Genomic DNA, 17,846 nt, shown 5'->3' with positions numbered 1-17,846 from the left:
TGCTGTCCCCTCATCCTCTCTCCCGTCCTCTAAACGGTGGATAAAAAAGGACTAAACAGAGGGAAGATGGTGACTTTGCTTTTAAAAAAAAAAGGTGTGTGTAAGGGTGTGTATTCAAGGGTGTGCAATAGGTAGTGCATTGTTTTTGGTTCCATATTTTCACGCTCTTTGAGGAAACTGTTTAGTTTACTGTTTATCTATCCATCCATCAAATCCATCTTCAGTGGAACAAAGTCTTTAGCGTCACAGTAATGACATGCTTGAAATTCTTGTGTGTAAAAATAGTGACTGGGAAAAACAAAAGCAAAAAAGGAAAACATTAAAATCACAGTTTGTTCTTTTGTTAATAGTGTACTTTGGTAAACTTTTTACCAACCCTATGGTATCAATTTGTTTTAGAAAAAACAACATTTTACCACAATTTTCTTCTGCCACTCGAACCAGAATGTTGTTTGTTTCCTCAGTGCAAAAATTTGATATTTCTCATTATTAGTTACACCCATGACATTCTTGTGCTACTATATCATGGAAGTCACAGTGAATGACACAAAAAATGGAGATAACTGCTCAGCCAAAACATATGACAGTAGTGGCTCAGAGAGCCACTCCAATGCCCTGCACCATTTTGCACATGCTGCATCATGGATCCCTCTGCTGACGACATTATTATGTACATGTTAAAGACCCACTACGATGAAAATCGTGTTGTGGATTGAGTCATCGGCTTCCGGAGCGCTGCTGTGCCTGCAGCTTACATCTTCGCCATGCTTCGATGCACGGGGACGTTGTGTGCTAAATGAGGCATTGACATGTCTAACAAGTTTGTGACAGTATATGTAAGTTAAACTGTGGATGAACCATGTTTCAGCTTTAAAAAGGGAGTATTGTGAGTATGTTTGTATGTCTATCGGTTCAATGATTCTGTAAATCAGATTGTATGGTTTTGGTTTGTTTTTCCCTCTTGCTTCTCTTTGGCTATTCCAGTTGTATCTAACCGCAATAAGGAGATGTTTGATCTCAAGCATTTGAACGTAAAAAACATTTCAGAAGTTTATTATTTCCTTAACACAATGCATAATAAAATTTGCATTTAAAGACTGAAAAAAAAGGACTGCTAGCCTCGGTTACAACTGGATCAGTGGATTGGGGCTGATTGCGGGGGGGGGAATGGGCAAATCTGTACGGGGGTGACCTGCACGAAATATCGAGGTTATAAACTGCTCTGTGCATGTAAAACAAGTGTTCTGGTACATTTCTTTTCTACAGGCAGGCTACAGGGGACAGGTCAAAATGAACACTTAAACAACACGTATAGTAGACGTTACGTTATTACTTTGTCCTTTGTGATCATGTCAACGGTTGACACTATTTGATGGCAGCTATGTCCCGCTAAACTGAAACTTATGATAGCAAAATCAAAGATAGGGAAAAAGCGAGATGAGACTCAACGCATGTGAAAAAATGTGTGTTGCAAACGCAAAAATATTTTTTGAAAGCAAAAAAAATGTTTTTGAAATTAAAAAAAAAATGTTCAAAGCAAAAACACACAAAACTGGTAGACAATTCGCTGGGTGGGCCACAAGCTCCCTGCTCTGCTTCATTCTGATGCATCCACTTGCAGACAAACAAATCCACGTACGTCTTTGCTTTCTTCGTCCGAGCTGGTATCTGGTTCTAAACTGTACAGCTGGATGGCTCCAATATTGCTCAATAATTTTGTTGCACCGCCGGTAATGTTAGGTTGTGGGTGTGAGTGGCTGTAAGCAAACAAAAGAGCACGTAATCAGATGGATGATGGGAAGTGGGTCTTACTCACTGAAAAAAAACCAAGTGTGTTTGACATTTTTCTGATTTCTGTTTAGCTGACAAAGATGACCCCACAAAGACCTTCTCTCTTCCTTATCTGACTTACATTCTCTGGGAATGACATTCATGTTTTCAACCCCTTTAAAACCATTTCCACCTCAATGGAGGACCTCAAACATTTACTTTGCAAAAATTGCAAAGGAAAACAGCGAGTGTGGCTTTTTTCAAGCGGACATCCTTCAGAATGCAGGGTTCACAGCAATAACATCAGTGGAGAAACACATGAGTGAAAAAGTATAAAACCATATCTTTTTTTTTTTTGTGGTTTTTATTTGCAGTACCACCCAATCTTATGAGGACTACGCCCTGTAGAAAAAGAAAACACAGCAGAGTAACAGCCCTAGAAACAACTTTTGGAAAAAACATGAGGGTTGATTTTCTTCCAACAGCTTTTCATGTGGGTAATCTCTGTACCTCCTGATGTTTACCTGCTATTGAAAGAAAGACGGAAAGTTAAGCATGGGTATAACTGGAGTGTGATTGTCTGTCACCAATCAAACATTGAACTTTGGATTAAAATGAGCTAACAGAGTGGCATTGATCCAGGAAAAACATATTTTTACCGGTAATAGACACACAGCCCATGTTTTATGTGGGAGTGGCAACTAATTCATCTGTTAAGGTCAGAAAACCAGACTGTTCCTCCACAACAGAACAGTTTGGGAAAAAATGAAATCTAAATCAGTTCAGGATGCTGGTACAGAGGTTGTAACTTGTGACTAGTTTGATCAAATCACAATGACACTCTGTGCTCCGTGAACAGTGATAAGGTCTAAATGATGTGTAATGAAAAGATTAAGACAAACAATGACAGCAGAATCATAGCAATGACATGTCAAATTCTTAACAGATGTCCATTGTTCTGTTCTGCTGGTCCTCCAGCATTCCAGCAGAGACTCAATTTCCTCTTTGAGGGCTCAATCTGAATGCAAGGAAAATTATTTTTCCTTATTTCCATCCGATCTTCTCAACAATAGATTAACTGGAAGTGATCAGTATCATTTAACCTCCTCCAATGTTCATGTTAGTGTCTGAAAAACAGCCATCCTAACCTTTTTTTCATGAATTATGCTCTCTTTATATGCATGTATATGTTTTTGCTGCCAGTTTTGTAGTTTTCATGAACCTTTTTCCTCTACTTTTGGTTTTGTTGGAGTCAACAGACTTGTATTTGAACCTTTTTTTGAAGAAAGAATTCCTGACACAAACATTTTGACACATTTAGCATGTTTATATCCACATCCATGGTCATAGTATCAATTATGTGCATAATTTATGACTTTAAAAAGACCCATTAAAACAAAATAACTTTTTTCACTTTAATATATATTGAAATTGTGATATTTCGCTTCATGCCTCACAGATTGATTGGGTTTATTTGGTCTTTTCAGACGATCCTCACAGTTACGCCCAAACAGCCTATTAGCTTTGACAGCAAGCAATTATACTATTATGTGAGTTAAATACTTAAAGAAGAAAAACAGCCTTTAATATTTTTCACACACTTTTTTAAGCGACACCTTCTTGATAATCATGATGCTAACACCACCGTGCTTACACCTGGGATGATAAAAACTATAGTTACTGTTAAAAGAATCTGGAAATTTTTTCAAGAGGTTAAATTGCTTAAATAAAAAATGTAGAGACTACTTAGTGATTATAAATTTGAACATGTAATTTTTATGTGCTTTAAACATCGAAAGAAAATATTGGGATTTTCTATGTAATATAATATAATGTAATATAATGTACTCCAGGTTGCCATTTGCCCGTGGAATTCCAAGGTACTTGTAACTGTCCTCGATGTCTGCTATTGTTCCTTCTGGGAGTGAGACCCCTCCTGTGTGGACTACCTTGCCTCTCTTTGTCACCATCCGGCTACATTTCTCGAGCCCGAATGACATCCCAATGTCAGTACTGTAGATCCTTGTGGTGTGGATCAGGGAGTCAATGTCACGCTCGCTCTTAGCATATAGCTTGATGTCATCCATGTATAGGAGGTGACTGATGTTGGCCCCATTTCTGCGTCGGTATCCATAGCCAGTCTTGTTGATTATTTGGCTGAGGGGGATCAGACCTATGCAGAACAGCAGTGGGGACAGAGCATCACCTTGGTATATCCCACATTTGATGGACACTTGTGCAAGTGGCTTCCCATTGGCTTCAATGGTGGTTTTCCACAGGTTCAATGAGTTTCCTTTGAAGGCTCTTAGAGTCCTGTTGATGTTGTACAGCTCCAAGCATTCAGTGATCCACGTGTGTGGCATTGAGTCATAGGCCTTCTTGTAATCAATCCAGGCTGTGCACAGGTTGGTGTGTTGTGACCTGCAGTCTTGAGCGACTGTTCTGTCAACCAGGAGTTGGTGTTTGGCTCCTCTGGAGTCTCTACCAATGCCCTTCTGTGTGTTGCTCATGTATTGATCCATGTGCCTATTTATCTTGGTTGCAATGATACCTGACATGAGCTTCCATGTTGTGGATAGACAGTATGTTGGCCGGTAGTTGGATTAGGATCGTTCACCCTTCCGTTAGCCATTGGGGATGAGTCCCATCTCTTAGCAGCTGGTTCATTTGTGCTGCCAGGCGCTCGTGGAGTGCAGTGAGTTTCTTAACCCTTGTGCTATCTTAGATGACCCCACCCTTACATTGACGTGTTCTCCTTACCATGACAAAGGTGGATAAAGGTGGAAAGATTTCATGTAATCCATGGACACCAGTGAAGATCACAAATCATTGAAGAAGAAAGGTTCAGAGCACTGTTTAGTGGGTCTAGATGACCCAACTCCCAATGTTAAAGTGCCTAGGATAGCACAAGGGTTAAGCCAGTAGGCATGTATCATGTAAGGACCCGGTGCTGTCCAGTTCTTCATACCTGAGACTCTTTCTTGGATGTCTGCCACTGTGATGGTTACTGGATTCTGTTCAGGGAGGTTGCTATGTTCTTTTCTCAGAGTGACCAGCAACTGGGCATTGCTGTCTCTTTCTCCCATATACTTTTGAAGTACTGTTCAGTTTCCAGCCTTGGTGGGTCTGCTCGGCTGTTTTGTCCCTGCCACTGAGTGTCCACTTTCGCAGGCTGAGGTGCGAACAGCCTGTTTATCCGTCTGGCTTCATTGTCTCTTGTGTACCTCTGTAGGCGACTGCTCAAGGCTAGGAGCCTTTGTTTGGCAGTTTCCAGTGCTTCAAGAATGGGCATCTGGCTGTATCTCTTAGGTACTTGCGTTCTCATTGTACCTCTTTGAGTCTCTGTCAGATTACTCACATCCTTCCAAGTTGCCTTTATTTTGGCCTTCAGGTATGGGGATCTGTGTGTGTGTTTATGTGTGTATGTATATGTATGTATATGTATATATAGGCAGTTCATAGAAATGCTCGTCCATGTTTTAGGTATAAATTAACAAAAAATGTTCAAAAGAAAAAGACAGTTACAGGGGTCTTCTTAATAAGATAAAAGAAAAAAAACACAAATAAAAACTTTAATTTTTCAAATTCATATGCAAAAAAATTTAAACAGACATTCAAGAGTAAAGCTCAGAAGACGAGTTTTTAAGTGTGAAACAAAGAAATTCTGTCCGTTATTTACGCTGCAACACCTGAGAGCTGTTCCTCTCAGTGGAATGGCATAAATTATTGTCCCTTAAAGGTGTCTTCAAACCAGTTTGGGCCAGGTGATATCTGCCTCTTCAGTTTGCACAGCCGAAACTAAGCAAATTTCTCACATGAAGCTCTGACTTACAGCTTGATAAACATAAAGTTGGATGAACACCTCCATGTGGATCAGCTGCTGTTAGCACTGACACTGCAGGCCTGACTCCTGGGTTAAGTCATGAGAGATGAGGCTTCCCCACTGGGATAGACACAGTTGTTAGGACCTGGTTCTGGAAAACAAATCTCTGGACCCGTTCGAAGACCCAGATGAAGATGAGGAGGATGCTGACGTACTGAATCCAGGCAAACTTGATGGTTTCCCAGAATCCAGGCCGGTAAGTGGAGGGATCTGGTTAAGGCGAAAATGATCATAAAAATGTGGACTAAAGCTGTGACGGTGTGGCATTTTTGATCACCGCGGTGAACCAGTAGGGGGTGCAGTGTCGCGGTTAACCCCCCCCGCCAAACACAAAATCTCCCAGTGGCCGCGTTGCAAATGAATACAATTACAACGCAGTATTCTTTATTAACAAATAATAGTAACAACTAACTAATACCTATATAACTAATGAACTAACTATATAGGTGTTGTAGAATGAGAATGTGTGTCAGCGCGCTGCATGTGTAGGAGGAAGGAACGCGCACAAGTGTGTTGGGGTGCGTGTTGATTCTTCTGTAGTGGACCGCTCTCTAGCTGCATGAGAGTTTCACCTGTGCTCTCTGGTACAGACATCTTCTCAGAATATTATGTATCGCCCAGTAATAAAAGAGAATGCAGACACTGTCACCTTTCCGGTAGCCATGAAGCCTGACACCCATGAAGAACGCGGGGCAGGAGGCTCTGCCTTTATTTAGACAGACATTATTTATACAGACACGTAACGTTGCGCTGCACAAAATAGTTCCCAAACAAAACATGTAGTGATTTTCATCAAAATCTAACAGTGCGCGTTCGTTTTTGGTGTTACGGAGTGAAGGAAAACAGTAATAAACCCCCCCCCCCCCCAACACAAAATCCTTTCGGCGGGAAACCGTGTTGCGCACTGAAGAACGCACGCAGCTTGTAATGGGAATGAATACAAAATAAATTAATAATTGGAACGCAGTAAATTTGTCGTATTTCCTTGTGAGACGGAAACTTCTGTTGTTGAATGAGGATGTCTGTGTGCTGCTGAAACCGCGCGCGTGTGTGTAAGAAGAGGGAGCGTGTGCAGTGTAGAGGCAGTGAAAGGTGCAGGGAGTGAAGGAGAGAACAGTAACAAAAGGTTTCCCCCAGAAACCCTTGAAGTCTGAACATAGGACTAGCAGAAAAAGTTAATTATCAGCAAAGATGAATGCGTTTAATGTGTTTATTATAGTTCCAATCACGCGGTTATGCGGTTATCGTCACACCCCTAGTCAGGACTGACCTCAGCTCGGCTTACTGCTGTTTTTTTATGAAGTATCCTCTTTGAATGACTCAGACTTAGAAATAGGTAACTAAATCCCATTGAAACAAATTTTTTATGTTAACATAATTTGCTGGTTCTGTCGACTGTAATAATAATAATAAATCCAATCCACTATTATTATTATTACAGTCGACGGAAGCAGCAAGAAAAAAGAAGTTCATCTGAAAACAGACTAAAAAGTTGCGACATAAAAATAAGACTGCTTTATACGTACAAGGAGCGAAATACGTTATAGAAAGTAATGATGTCCAAGAATCAGAGGTGAATGGGTGGTCAGAGTTCTTTCTGCGTCCTCTGTGACTTAAAAACCTAGAGTTAATTGTGTCTTTTCTTTGGTTGAATTGATTAAAACGTTCTTCTCATTGATGGAGCTTGTTCACTGTGGCAGTCTCCACTCTGGCTCATCTAAAACTGATGCTCAGACGTTAAAACCAGCAAATAGCTTGTTTGGAGGTTTTAAATTCCCTCTAGCCAACAAACTGTAGGGTTTAGTAAACACAAAAAGGATATGTGATGACCTCCACAGGGTACCGAATTTCAACATTCAGCTCAAAGGGAGAACCAGCAGCTGGGCCCACAGTCCAGACCGGCATTGGACACGACAGTACTGTTGTTACTAAAGCAGAAAGAAAGAAAAATAAAATCCCCATTTCTTCCTTGTCTTTACCTGCTCCATCCTGTTCAGTGTTGTGGTTCAGCCGAAGAACTCATGTCACACGTGAGGCAAACTCATGATCACCAAGAACACGCAAAGGAAGAACATGCAAACACCATGTGGGCAAATCGGGTGACATGTAAACCTTCTTGCAAATAGACAGAATCCCAGCATGCCTGAGAAAGTAGAACTATTCTACTGAAACAGCTCTCCTAAAGGTCTCACAGCGGCTCATTCTGCCCACTTCACTGTTGTAGTGCTTCTGGACCTGAAATCTGCATTTGATACTGGATATCATTCCATCATCATTGCTTGCCTTCATGATGGTCTTTCTGGTTTTTTTTAAATGGCTTGCCTCCTACCTTTTAATGTCGTTGTAGGTTCATTAACCTCTGAGATGGGAATTATATCTTATGGCATTCCCCAGGGTTCTGTCCTAGGTCCTATTATATTCATTTTAAATATGATTCCTCTTGGGAAACTAATTAGCAAACTTAGCCACCTTTCTTATTATTTTTGTATGAACGACATCCAGCTATATTGCTCCTTCCCTGAAAAAAAGGACGACAGTTTGTCTAACTTCTTTGCTTGTTTAACTAGCATTAAATCGTGGATGGTCAGTAACTCATTTATACTGGAATGGTCAGAAGACAGATGAGCAAATGTTTGTCCCTGAAAACAAAATCTGTCCGATCAAACAACTCATGGACTCTCTGAGCTCCTCTGTTAAGTCTCAGAGACCTCGGGGTGACGTTTCACAAATTCATGTTTCTGGAACATAACAAACCGCCAAAATTTGTTTCTATCATTGACCGTATAAAGGGAACTGGACAGAGCGGGTGTGACATCACCAATAGAAAATGCCTTACTTCCAGCTCCAATTAAATGAAGCCAATTCGGTCTCCATTTTAAACCTAGTCGCCATGTTGGAGCCAAACGACAGTGACCGGTCCGAGTTGGTCTCAGTCTCGTTTCTGGGGCAACTACTGTCATCAGTCAGGAGCAAGCTTGTTCGAAGTCCACACCCCTTCCGCTGATAGCGGGCTGGGGAGAATCTGTCAATTAAACATTGAGGTGGGGGCCGCGGGCACCACATTCTTTCCATTGAGGCATCTGATTGGCCAGTTTATTACTTGAGTAACTTGCGATAAAGAAAAAATATGAAAAAAATTAGGATTATCTAGAAGAGGTTAAAAAAGGTATCAGAGTAAGAATGGTTGTCCTGACCAATAGAATGACTGAGTAACCGCTGTTTATTTCTCTATAGAAGTCTGTGGGATTTTGGCTAATTGGTACCAGCGGCTACTTCCTGTTTGGAACACGGTGTGTGTGTGCTAAGTTCAGTTCTCTTATACAGTCAAAGGCTTCTATCACCTGAGAAATGCGGCACAGAATGAAAAACCTTTTTATCCTGACTTTAGACTAACTACTTGTTTTATTAAAAGCCCTGTAACCCTTTTGCTATCCTATGCACTTTAACATTGGGAGTTGGGTCATCTAGACCCACTAGACAGTGCTCTGAACCTTTTTTCTTTAATGATTTGTGATCTTCACTGGTGTCCATGGATTACATGAAATCTTTCCACTTTTATCCACCTTTGTCAATGTAAGGGTGGGGTCATCTAAGATAGCACAAGGGTTAAAATGTGTTCACCTCATTAAAAATTCTGCGGCGAGGCTTTTTACAGGTGCCAATAAACGAGCTCACAGAACTCCTCTACTGTCCTCTTCACAGTTAAACGTAGAATTCATATTAAAGTTTTACTTTGAGTTTTTGCAGCCTTGCACAGAAAAACAACTGCATACTGTAGATAAATTGTTTTTTTTACTGCGACTAAATCTTTATTTGAGTCTGTCCTATGAATGAGATGATTGCTCCTATTTCCCCTATGATTTTATGTTCTCTTTTACTATTGTGAAGCACTTTACTTACACTCTTGCCCATGACTCAAACCCAACCCATCTTCAGTCAACTTACAGTTTCTGGCTTGGTAGCTCCTGACTATGTTCTCAAGGTCGTACGCACTGGCAAAGGGGCTGGAGCCATCTATCACCGACACCTAAACGTCAAAGAAGAAAAATAAATAAAAACAACTGAGCAGATGCAGATCGGATTTCCATGTCTAGATGATGGAGAACGCAAAAAAAATACAGAAGAAGTGAAATGGTGGGAGACGTGTTTTCTTTTCAAAATCGCACTTTGTCAGTTTCCTCTCACATTATAGATATTGTAGAGCCCTCTGTGGGGCAGGGGGGTCCTCTGCTGCAGCCTCAGGTCCCCGCTAATAAAGAGTTTGGCTCCAGGGACAGGAGAGGCGAGCTGCACGAAAGCCAGACTCTGCATCACGACTGTGGACATTCGCTGAAAAAGAAAAGCACATCACTGAGATGTTCTTTAGCTGGAACATTTACAAGCCAGTACAAACTACCGAATGCCTCCCAGGAACACAATTGCATTTACCTGGGGGTAAATGCATTCTTGTAATTTTAAGTTGTCATGGCAGCTACTCATAAATACTGTAGAGGGTTATTTAAATTGCTCCCAGCTTTGATCTGTTTCCTCCAAACCTCACACCCCCAACCTTTCTCTATAATCACCCTGACCTGAGAGATTCCAAAGAAAAATTCTGGTGTACGGCAATCATCCTTTAACCTTCTTCAATAACTACAAATATTTATAAAGTAAATACTTTATAAATATTAAAACATAGTGTCAAAACCAGACCTGGAGATACTTATTCATGCATTTGTCTCCAGTAGGTTAGACTACTGTAACGGCCTGCTCACCGGCCTCTCCAAACGAGCTGTAAAACAGCTTCAGTACATCCAGAATGCTGCTGCTCGAGTCCTGACCAGAACCAGGAAGTATGATCACATTAGTCCTGTGCTCAGGTCTCTGCACTGGCTCCCTGTACCAAAAAGAACAGACTTCAAAGCAGCTCTGCTTGTGTACAAGTCTCTCCATGGCCGAGCACCAAAGTACATCTCTGACATGTTAGTGCCATATGAACCATCTCGTACTCTGAGGACCTCAGGGGCCGGCCTCCTGTTGATTCCCAGAGTCAGAACTAAACAAGGGGAATCAGCGTTTCAATATTCTGCAGCTAAAATCTGGAACAGCCTCCCTGAAGTCGTAAGACAGGCCTCTTCTGTGTTCATGTTCAAATCTAGACTTAAAACATTTCTGTTTAGCCGTGTATATGACTGAAAGGTCCTATCTGCACTTTTCTTTCCTTTCCTTCCTTTATTTTTAAATCATTTTTCAAATTTTTTCTTTTCTTTTAAAGTAAATTTTACGTTGATTATTTCAATGATGTATTGTGATTTTAATGCATTTTTCTGTTTTGTGAAGCACCTTGAATTACTTTGTGTACGAATTGTGCTATACAAATAAACTTGCCTTGCCTTGCCTACTTGGCAGACAATCAGAAGGAAAGGTGCGATTGGTTTAAGAGGTCCCGGAGCAGAGCTGCAGGCTATGGTGGCAGTTATGAAACGTTGAGGACTCTTCACGTCATATCTGAGTCATGCATTAGCGTGCTGGTGCGGAGGCCGAGGCCCACAGAGGAATACGTACAAAGAGCTGGTAGCTGAAGGTGAGCAGAAGCTGGACACTGTACACTTGTTCATTATTTTTTAGAGGAAGCTGCAGCTGAAACGTCAGAAGGTCCAACTTTCCGTCCTTGTTGAGGTCTTCCTCCTTCACCTGCAGACACAAACGAATGGCAACTGTCAATGAAATAAGTCAAATTATTAGAAAGACACGAGGAAACGCGACGTTTGGATCATTTGGTGCTGCACAAATCCTCCTTTTTAAACAAATGAAGGGTTAATCCTTTGATCTTTGGTTAGCTCTCAAGGACAGAAGCAGAATTTCAACTAAAGTTTTAAAGACCCAATCTGAGTATCTTATAAGCTATATAATTGAACTGGACTTTATTCATCTAGTAGGGAGACATTCACTTGTCATGACAGATCAAAGAAAAAAACAAGTGAAGTGCAATTACAGCTCACCAAAGATCAGATTACACAAACACATAGTAAACAATTGTGCAAATGTGTGCAAATTCTGTTCAACTGGAAATACAGAGGAGTTGTGTGTTCTGATGGCGGTGGGAATGAATGACCTGCAGTCATTAAAAAGAGTTCCCTGGTTTTTTTTAACCCTTTGATGCCTGAACTCATTTCCAGCTATGAAAAAAAAGACTTGTGGTTTTATTTTCAAGTGGATGCTAAATTAAGGTAATTTTAGAGCCAACTGGATTTGATGCATATTTGCATCTATAGTAATTTAGAGGTTAATTATGATGATGTCGTTTTTATCCAATATCCAAAAAACCTGTGTCGTTTTCTAGGACAGTTTCTGCAGAGCGGCAGGGGTTCATTAGAAATTCCCCTCTGAGTTGGAGCCGGGACTGTTGGCGTGGAGAAACCCAGCCACTCGTTTTCCTCTCCGTTGCTGAGAGCTCTTTGCTTACATGCGCTCCCGGTAGCTTACAGTCCCTCATACTCCCAACCTAACATTACTGGAGCAACAAAAAGGCAGCCGTGATCCAGATTCTCGCTCGGATGAGGAAGACAAAGATCTACATGGATCTAGTCGCCTGCAGGGGGATGCATCAGAATGGAGCAGAGCGGGGAGCTTGTAGCCTTTCCAACATTTACTCTGCGTCACAAATAAGATCATTTTCAAACTGCATGATTCCCAATCATTTGAATAAAGAAATACTCAGAAATGAAATTTTAAGCTTAATTTGAATGTTTTCTATCATCAGAAATGGCCACAAGAACATGTTAAAAACACCAAAGACACTTTTACATTGGAGTGGATTTAAGATCTTGGATTGGAGCCTCCATCTTACAACCAGGAGATACCAGAACTATGACTCATGACGAACCACGATGACAACAAAGACGTCAATCAAGAAGAAGCACGTCAAGGTTTTGGCTCAACCGGTTACAAGACATTAATTCTAGAGAAGAACTGAAACAAAGTAAGTGTAAAAACTGTACAAAGATGTGACAAAAAGAATGATCTAACCAAACAATAGTTTGATATAAACATACTGTCCTTAAATATAAATAAAAACAGGTACATCATATTTGGCAATAGATAACTGCAAATCCTTTCTGAGTTAAAAATTGAGGATGTTTTTCTTGAAAGAGTAAATGAAATAAAATTTCTTGGAGTAATATTGAATCATAAATTATCATGGAAACCACACATAACACATGTTCTCTCTAAATTGTCCAAATCATTAGCCATTTTACATAAAGTCAAGTATTTTTTAAACACAGCTACATTGTATATTCTATATTGTTCCCTCAAAATGCCTTATTTGACTCTATTGTGTAGAAATCTGGGGGCACAGTTACAAGTCAAATACAAAACCTATTTTTATTCTGCAAAAAAAAAACAGTTAGAATTGCAATTGACTGTGAGTAACTTATCAAGGCAACAAAAGTGACAAACTTCCAAGGGGGTAAATACGTTTGCTGTACATTGTGATCCTCTGACAGTTCCATCCTCAGGCAGTGAATGTAACTGCTAGAACATTTCAACGCCATGACATTTCTAGAATTTCTGAATAACATGTAGAATGGAGCTTGTGAGAGACAGTTAAAGACAGGTTGGATTGTTTTTTTTTAATTCACTTTTAGGCTAAACTCTCTTAAAAGCTGATGCGTAGAAAGGAGAGACGTGTGCAGTCTGCTGATGCTCCATGCATGGACTTTCCTCTAAATTAAGGGTTAGTGGTTTGTCTTTGGAGAAGCACCCATGCAGATCATTTAGCCTTTTTAGTTTCTAATGGTTATATAGAATCCATTTCTTTATGGTAAACACGATTATTGAGCACTTAAATCACTCTTCATACAATCAATCCACAAAAAACAAATATTTCCAAAATTAAGGGCACTTAAATTTTTGGATTTACTTGATCTTAGCATCGGAATTTTTATGTTTAAAGTTGAAAAACAATGTGTGCCTGCCAAAATACTGAGTTTGTTTGAAATTAAAGTTAATAATTATGATTTTCGGGGTAAAGATATGTTTAAAAACAAAGTGGTCAGAACTTATGCAATAAAGAATAGTATTTTTGTTCAGTGGGTCAACATGTGGAATTTATTATCCGACGATCTGAAGAACACAAACTCCATATATTAGTTTAAAATAATGTATACATTTAAAATATATCAAAATTCCTTCTGTAGTGAGAGACTTTTGTGGTTGTGAAGTAATTTTAAGAAGCGTTTTTTCTTCCTCTTTTTTCTTTTTTTTTTTTTCAAGGTTCTATCAATTTGTAGGTAGATGTGACGTTTGTAATCAGGGTCGGGAAATAAGCCTTGGCTTCACTCGACACCTTTTTCGGTTAATTTTGTTCAATGTTTATGCTGACATTGTTAATTGTCAATACTTGTGTTGATGTTTTAAGTTTGTGTGTTAAACATAACCCAAATAAATGTCTCGCTCACAAATGTCTACAATCTCGGCAAACACCATTATAAATCTTAACCTTTGTGTTGGCCAACAAGACTTAACTAACTTATTTTAAATATTTGTTAGCATGCTTTTCCAAAGTTTTCTTTGATATTCCTTCTAGTCTTACAACAGTTATGCCCTTTACTGTTGATCAACACTTTCATATTTTTACTTCCATGACATTACTGTGTAGGAATCTGCTTTCACATTGACATTGAAGGGTGTTGTTCTAGTTATTTAATTGACTGTGAGTAATTTATCAAGGAAACAAAAGTGACAAACTTCCGAGGGGGTAAATACGTTTGCTGTACATTGTGATCCTCTGACAGTTCCATCCTCAGGCAGTGATTGTAACTGCTAGAACATTTCCACGCCTTGACATTTCTAGAATTTCTGAATAACATGTAGAATGGAGCTTGTGAGAGACAGTTAAAGACAGGTTGGATTGTTTTTTTTCATTCATTCACTTTCCTCTAAATTAAGGGTTAGTGGTTCGTCTTTGGAGAAGCACCCATGCGGATCATTTAGCCTTTTTAGTTTCTAACGGTTATATAGAATCCATTTTTTTATGGTAAACACGATTATTGAGAAAATGAGGTGAGAATAAAATCTGTGAAGCAGCAACAACTTTCTGGGTTCATTTGGTTGAAACGCTTGCCTGTATAGCAAAAATGTGATGTGATTTAAGAACAAACCTTATATTTCAAAAGGGCCAAAGATCCCAGCGGGCCAGTAAGTATTCTAAGTGGACTTGAGTTTAAAAAAAAAACTCGTTTCTCACAGTGTTAACACCTTATTGGTCATATTTTCTTCAAAAACTGTGTGTGGATCTACAGAAGTACTTTCTCTTTGTCTGTACTCTGATCATTTTTAGGTAAATGGGTTTGTGTGTAAACGCACAGCAACATACTTTTCTGGTAATAGATATTTGTCTTAAAGAAATATTTTAGACACATTAAGGTTTTGGTTTAAAGTATAGAAACAAAAAGCATGGACCAGCTTTTCATCAGGGCTAATCAATGAAAGATTGCCATGGCAACAGGAGCAATGCTTTGAAATGCAGCTTACACAATGACATAGGAATGTGGTTCTTAAGACTTGAAAAAGTGTCACACATATCAGTGATACACAAATGTGTTCTCACAGAGACGGCAGGGATCCGCAGGTTGGGCCCCAGCATGTTGTTGAGGTGTGGGAAGGTACTCCAGGCCACATAGTCCCCTTGAGTGCCGGTGGCTGCAACCATCAGAGTCTGGTACTGAAACCTCACAACCGGCTGTTCTTCATACGTGCTTCGCTTTAACCAGAAACCTGAAATTGAAAAAACAAAACTATAAGGTTTTAGGAACTTTTTGACGTTGAGATTTCTTCTAATTCTATGTTACCATCAAACCAAAAACCAAACATAAAATAGCATAAGATTTCTATTAGAATCCTTCAGCCAAACTTCCCACAATCTCCTATAGAATTTGCTTCATTTTTTTTTTTTGGAATGGAATTTGCTTCTTGACAAGGTTTGTCATGCAGAAAACATGTCCATCTGATGTACCCAGAATTCAACAACTTTTCTGACTTTTCCATGGCATTTTTTACATTTGAACCCATTTTTAAAAATTACAGAAGACGTTTTAAAAGCATAATTCATCATTTACCAAATATGTTCGAATAATTCAGTTCAAAATAGCAGCATTTTTGTCACATTTGTTCCACAGCATTAATAAGGGCATTTTTGAATGGTAATATGGGTTACTGTTGTATTACAAGCAAAGGCACTAATGTGCAATGAAAGCCAGCATGAAAATAACACAACGTAAATTCTGTTCCTGTAATGGATTTGAAACATTCAAATCAAATAAAACTTTATTTATAGAGCAGTTTTTCCAACTTGAGTTACTTAAAGTGTTTTACATAAAAACATAATCCAATTTTAAAAAACCAAAAGCAAGACAAAAAATATGTATACAATGCATAAAATGCCCCCCGCCGCACACACACATGCACGCACACATGCACGCACACTATAGTAGTGCATCAAATGATTCACTAAAATGATGCAAAGTAGAAAGTAGAAATCCGGCTTTGTGGGGAAATTATAAACCGTCCTCACAAGTGAGCCCCACCCAAGTTCACAGAATACACTACAGGACTCCCCAGATGCAAGAACCAGACCCAGAAGATCCCACTGCAGCGATCCCCATTCACTGAAAAGGCTCGGCCACCTATTTGGAAGAAAATTGTAAACATGTCAAAAAAAAAAAAGTTTGGTAAAATTTAATAGGTGTGGGATTATAAATTCACTTCTTTCCCACCCAATTAATCAAACTCTATTTAAAAAACATAATATTTTATGGATTCAATGTATTGCACACGTGTGTACTGTATGAATAGGTGTAGATATACCTATTTATGATACATTGTAATGTCAAGTGTATAAAAACATTTTCTGTCATTTTATTTTTCTCAAACCAGTTTAGGAACTAATATTTTAAAATGATACTATATATACATACACACATATATATATGTATATATTTTGTTTTATTTTAGAGCTGAAAGCTGCATGAAATCCATCAATCAAATCAAAACACATCCAACAGATTTAAGGCTAATCTTTCAACAGACACAAATGGATTTAGTCATTTTGAAAACAACTCATATCTAGACTTAAAGCAAAAGTTGTAAAAACTTGGGTTATTTAATATAAAAGCTTATTCATATGCATTCAAAGAGAATAGTTGTTGTCTAAATCAAATAAATCTGAGTAAAAATGGAATGAAATATTGCTGAAATGTTATTAATTTGTTATTTTTACTGGACTAATAAAACTTTATTTAAAAGGCCCTGGCTTTACTCATAGGCTTTGTAACGTGTAAAGTAATATAGATAATAAAAATCCTTTTTTTATATTCTAGCATAAACAAAGACTTTAACAAAAACATAATATATTCTTTTGTTCAAAATGAAATAAATGGACACTTTAAAGCCTCGATATATATACTGTACCTTGACTCCTATAAGCAACAAGCAGAGGTGGGATGTAGGTTAGGCACAAAACAACAACCAGGAACAGCGTAGCCTTTGTGCAAACACTGGTTTTGTACCGAATTACAGCCGGATGAGAGTACACTTCGTAGAAAGCCATACGTTCGGTGTAAAGACAGCTAGCTGTAAGGCTACAGCTGGAGATGCTAACCTAGTAGCGGACTAAATGATTACCGGCGTAAAAATGTCGATACTACCTAAACTGGTCGTTAAGAAACTCCAAAAAATCTTCCTCTGGATTCTAAACGCCAGTAAATTCATATTTTTCTGATAACTTTTCGCGTTGAAATGCTATTTTGCTAGCCCCTGCAACATGTAAGGAAACGAGCCCCCCGCCATATTTCTGCAGCGTCCCTCGGTTTCCATGGCTACCATGGTTCAGGATGCATTCATGAACTGTGGGGAATGCTGAAACTCTTCTGTGGTCCTGAAATTAAGTAAAAGCACAAAAGTAGTTATTTCATTTCATGCCTGGAAAATTCCCATATATTATTATCTTTTTACGTTGTTATGGGAACTATTAATTTTAAATAAAAGCTCAAATAAAAGCATTAAAATTTTTTATACAATTGTGTTTCTAATAATAAATGCCCATGACCGTTCTAAGGCATTTCAATGTATCATTTTTGTTTCATTGTTTATTCAGTCTGACTGTATTAATTTTGTATTTCTTTGGTGTTGTTTTCATTAAACTAGAAGGATA

General features: G+C 38.9%; 1 protein-coding gene across 2 annotated transcripts; it reads right to left on the bottom strand.

Annotated features, from left to right (window-relative positions):
- Window positions 1-5,326: 5,326 nt before the first annotated feature.
- On the bottom strand, window positions 5,327-17,517 carry tmem231 (transmembrane protein 231). Of its 2 annotated transcripts, XM_078949006.1 has the most exons (7): window positions 17,105-17,517; window positions 15,246-15,412; window positions 11,198-11,326; window positions 9,839-9,982; window positions 9,599-9,680; window positions 7,479-7,581; window positions 5,327-5,856 (listed from the first exon to the last, which is right to left on the bottom strand). In XM_078949006.1, exons 1-7 carry the CDS (start codon window positions 17,241-17,243, stop codon window positions 5,691-5,693), a joined length of 930 nt encoding a protein of 309 aa, XP_078805132.1. In that variant the 5' UTR covers window positions 17,244-17,517; the 3' UTR covers window positions 5,327-5,690. The 2 variants fall into 2 exon arrangements, with proteins under 2 accessions (XP_078805132.1, XP_078805133.1); XM_078949007.1 differs by lacking the exon at window positions 7,479-7,581 and having other exon boundaries at window positions 5,327-5,863.
- Window positions 17,518-17,846: the final 329 nt, after the last annotated feature.

This window comes from Oryzias latipes, chromosome 6 (assembly GCF_053564925.1).
Source record: "Oryzias latipes strain Hd-rR chromosome 6, Olatipes_Hd-rR_3.1".
NCBI lineage: Eukaryota > Metazoa > Chordata > Actinopteri > Beloniformes > Adrianichthyidae > Oryzias > Oryzias latipes.
This window is presented reverse-complemented; position numbering and strand designations above follow the sequence as displayed.

Excerpts from the sequence above, each read along its gene's own strand:
- tmem231 (XM_078949006.1), bottom strand. The coding sequence starts at position 17,243 with ATGGCTTTCTACGAAGTGTACTCTCATCCGGCTGTAATTCGGTACAAA. Across the intron at positions 15,413-17,104 it reads TGTTGCTTATAGGAGTCAAG|GTTTCTGGTTAAAGCGAAGC; the intron begins GTACAGTATATA and ends TTTCAATTTCAG. Across the intron at positions 7,582-9,598 it reads GAGCTACCAAGCCAGAAACT|TAACAACAGTACTGTCGTGT; the intron begins GTAAGTTGACTG and ends TTTCTGCTTTAG.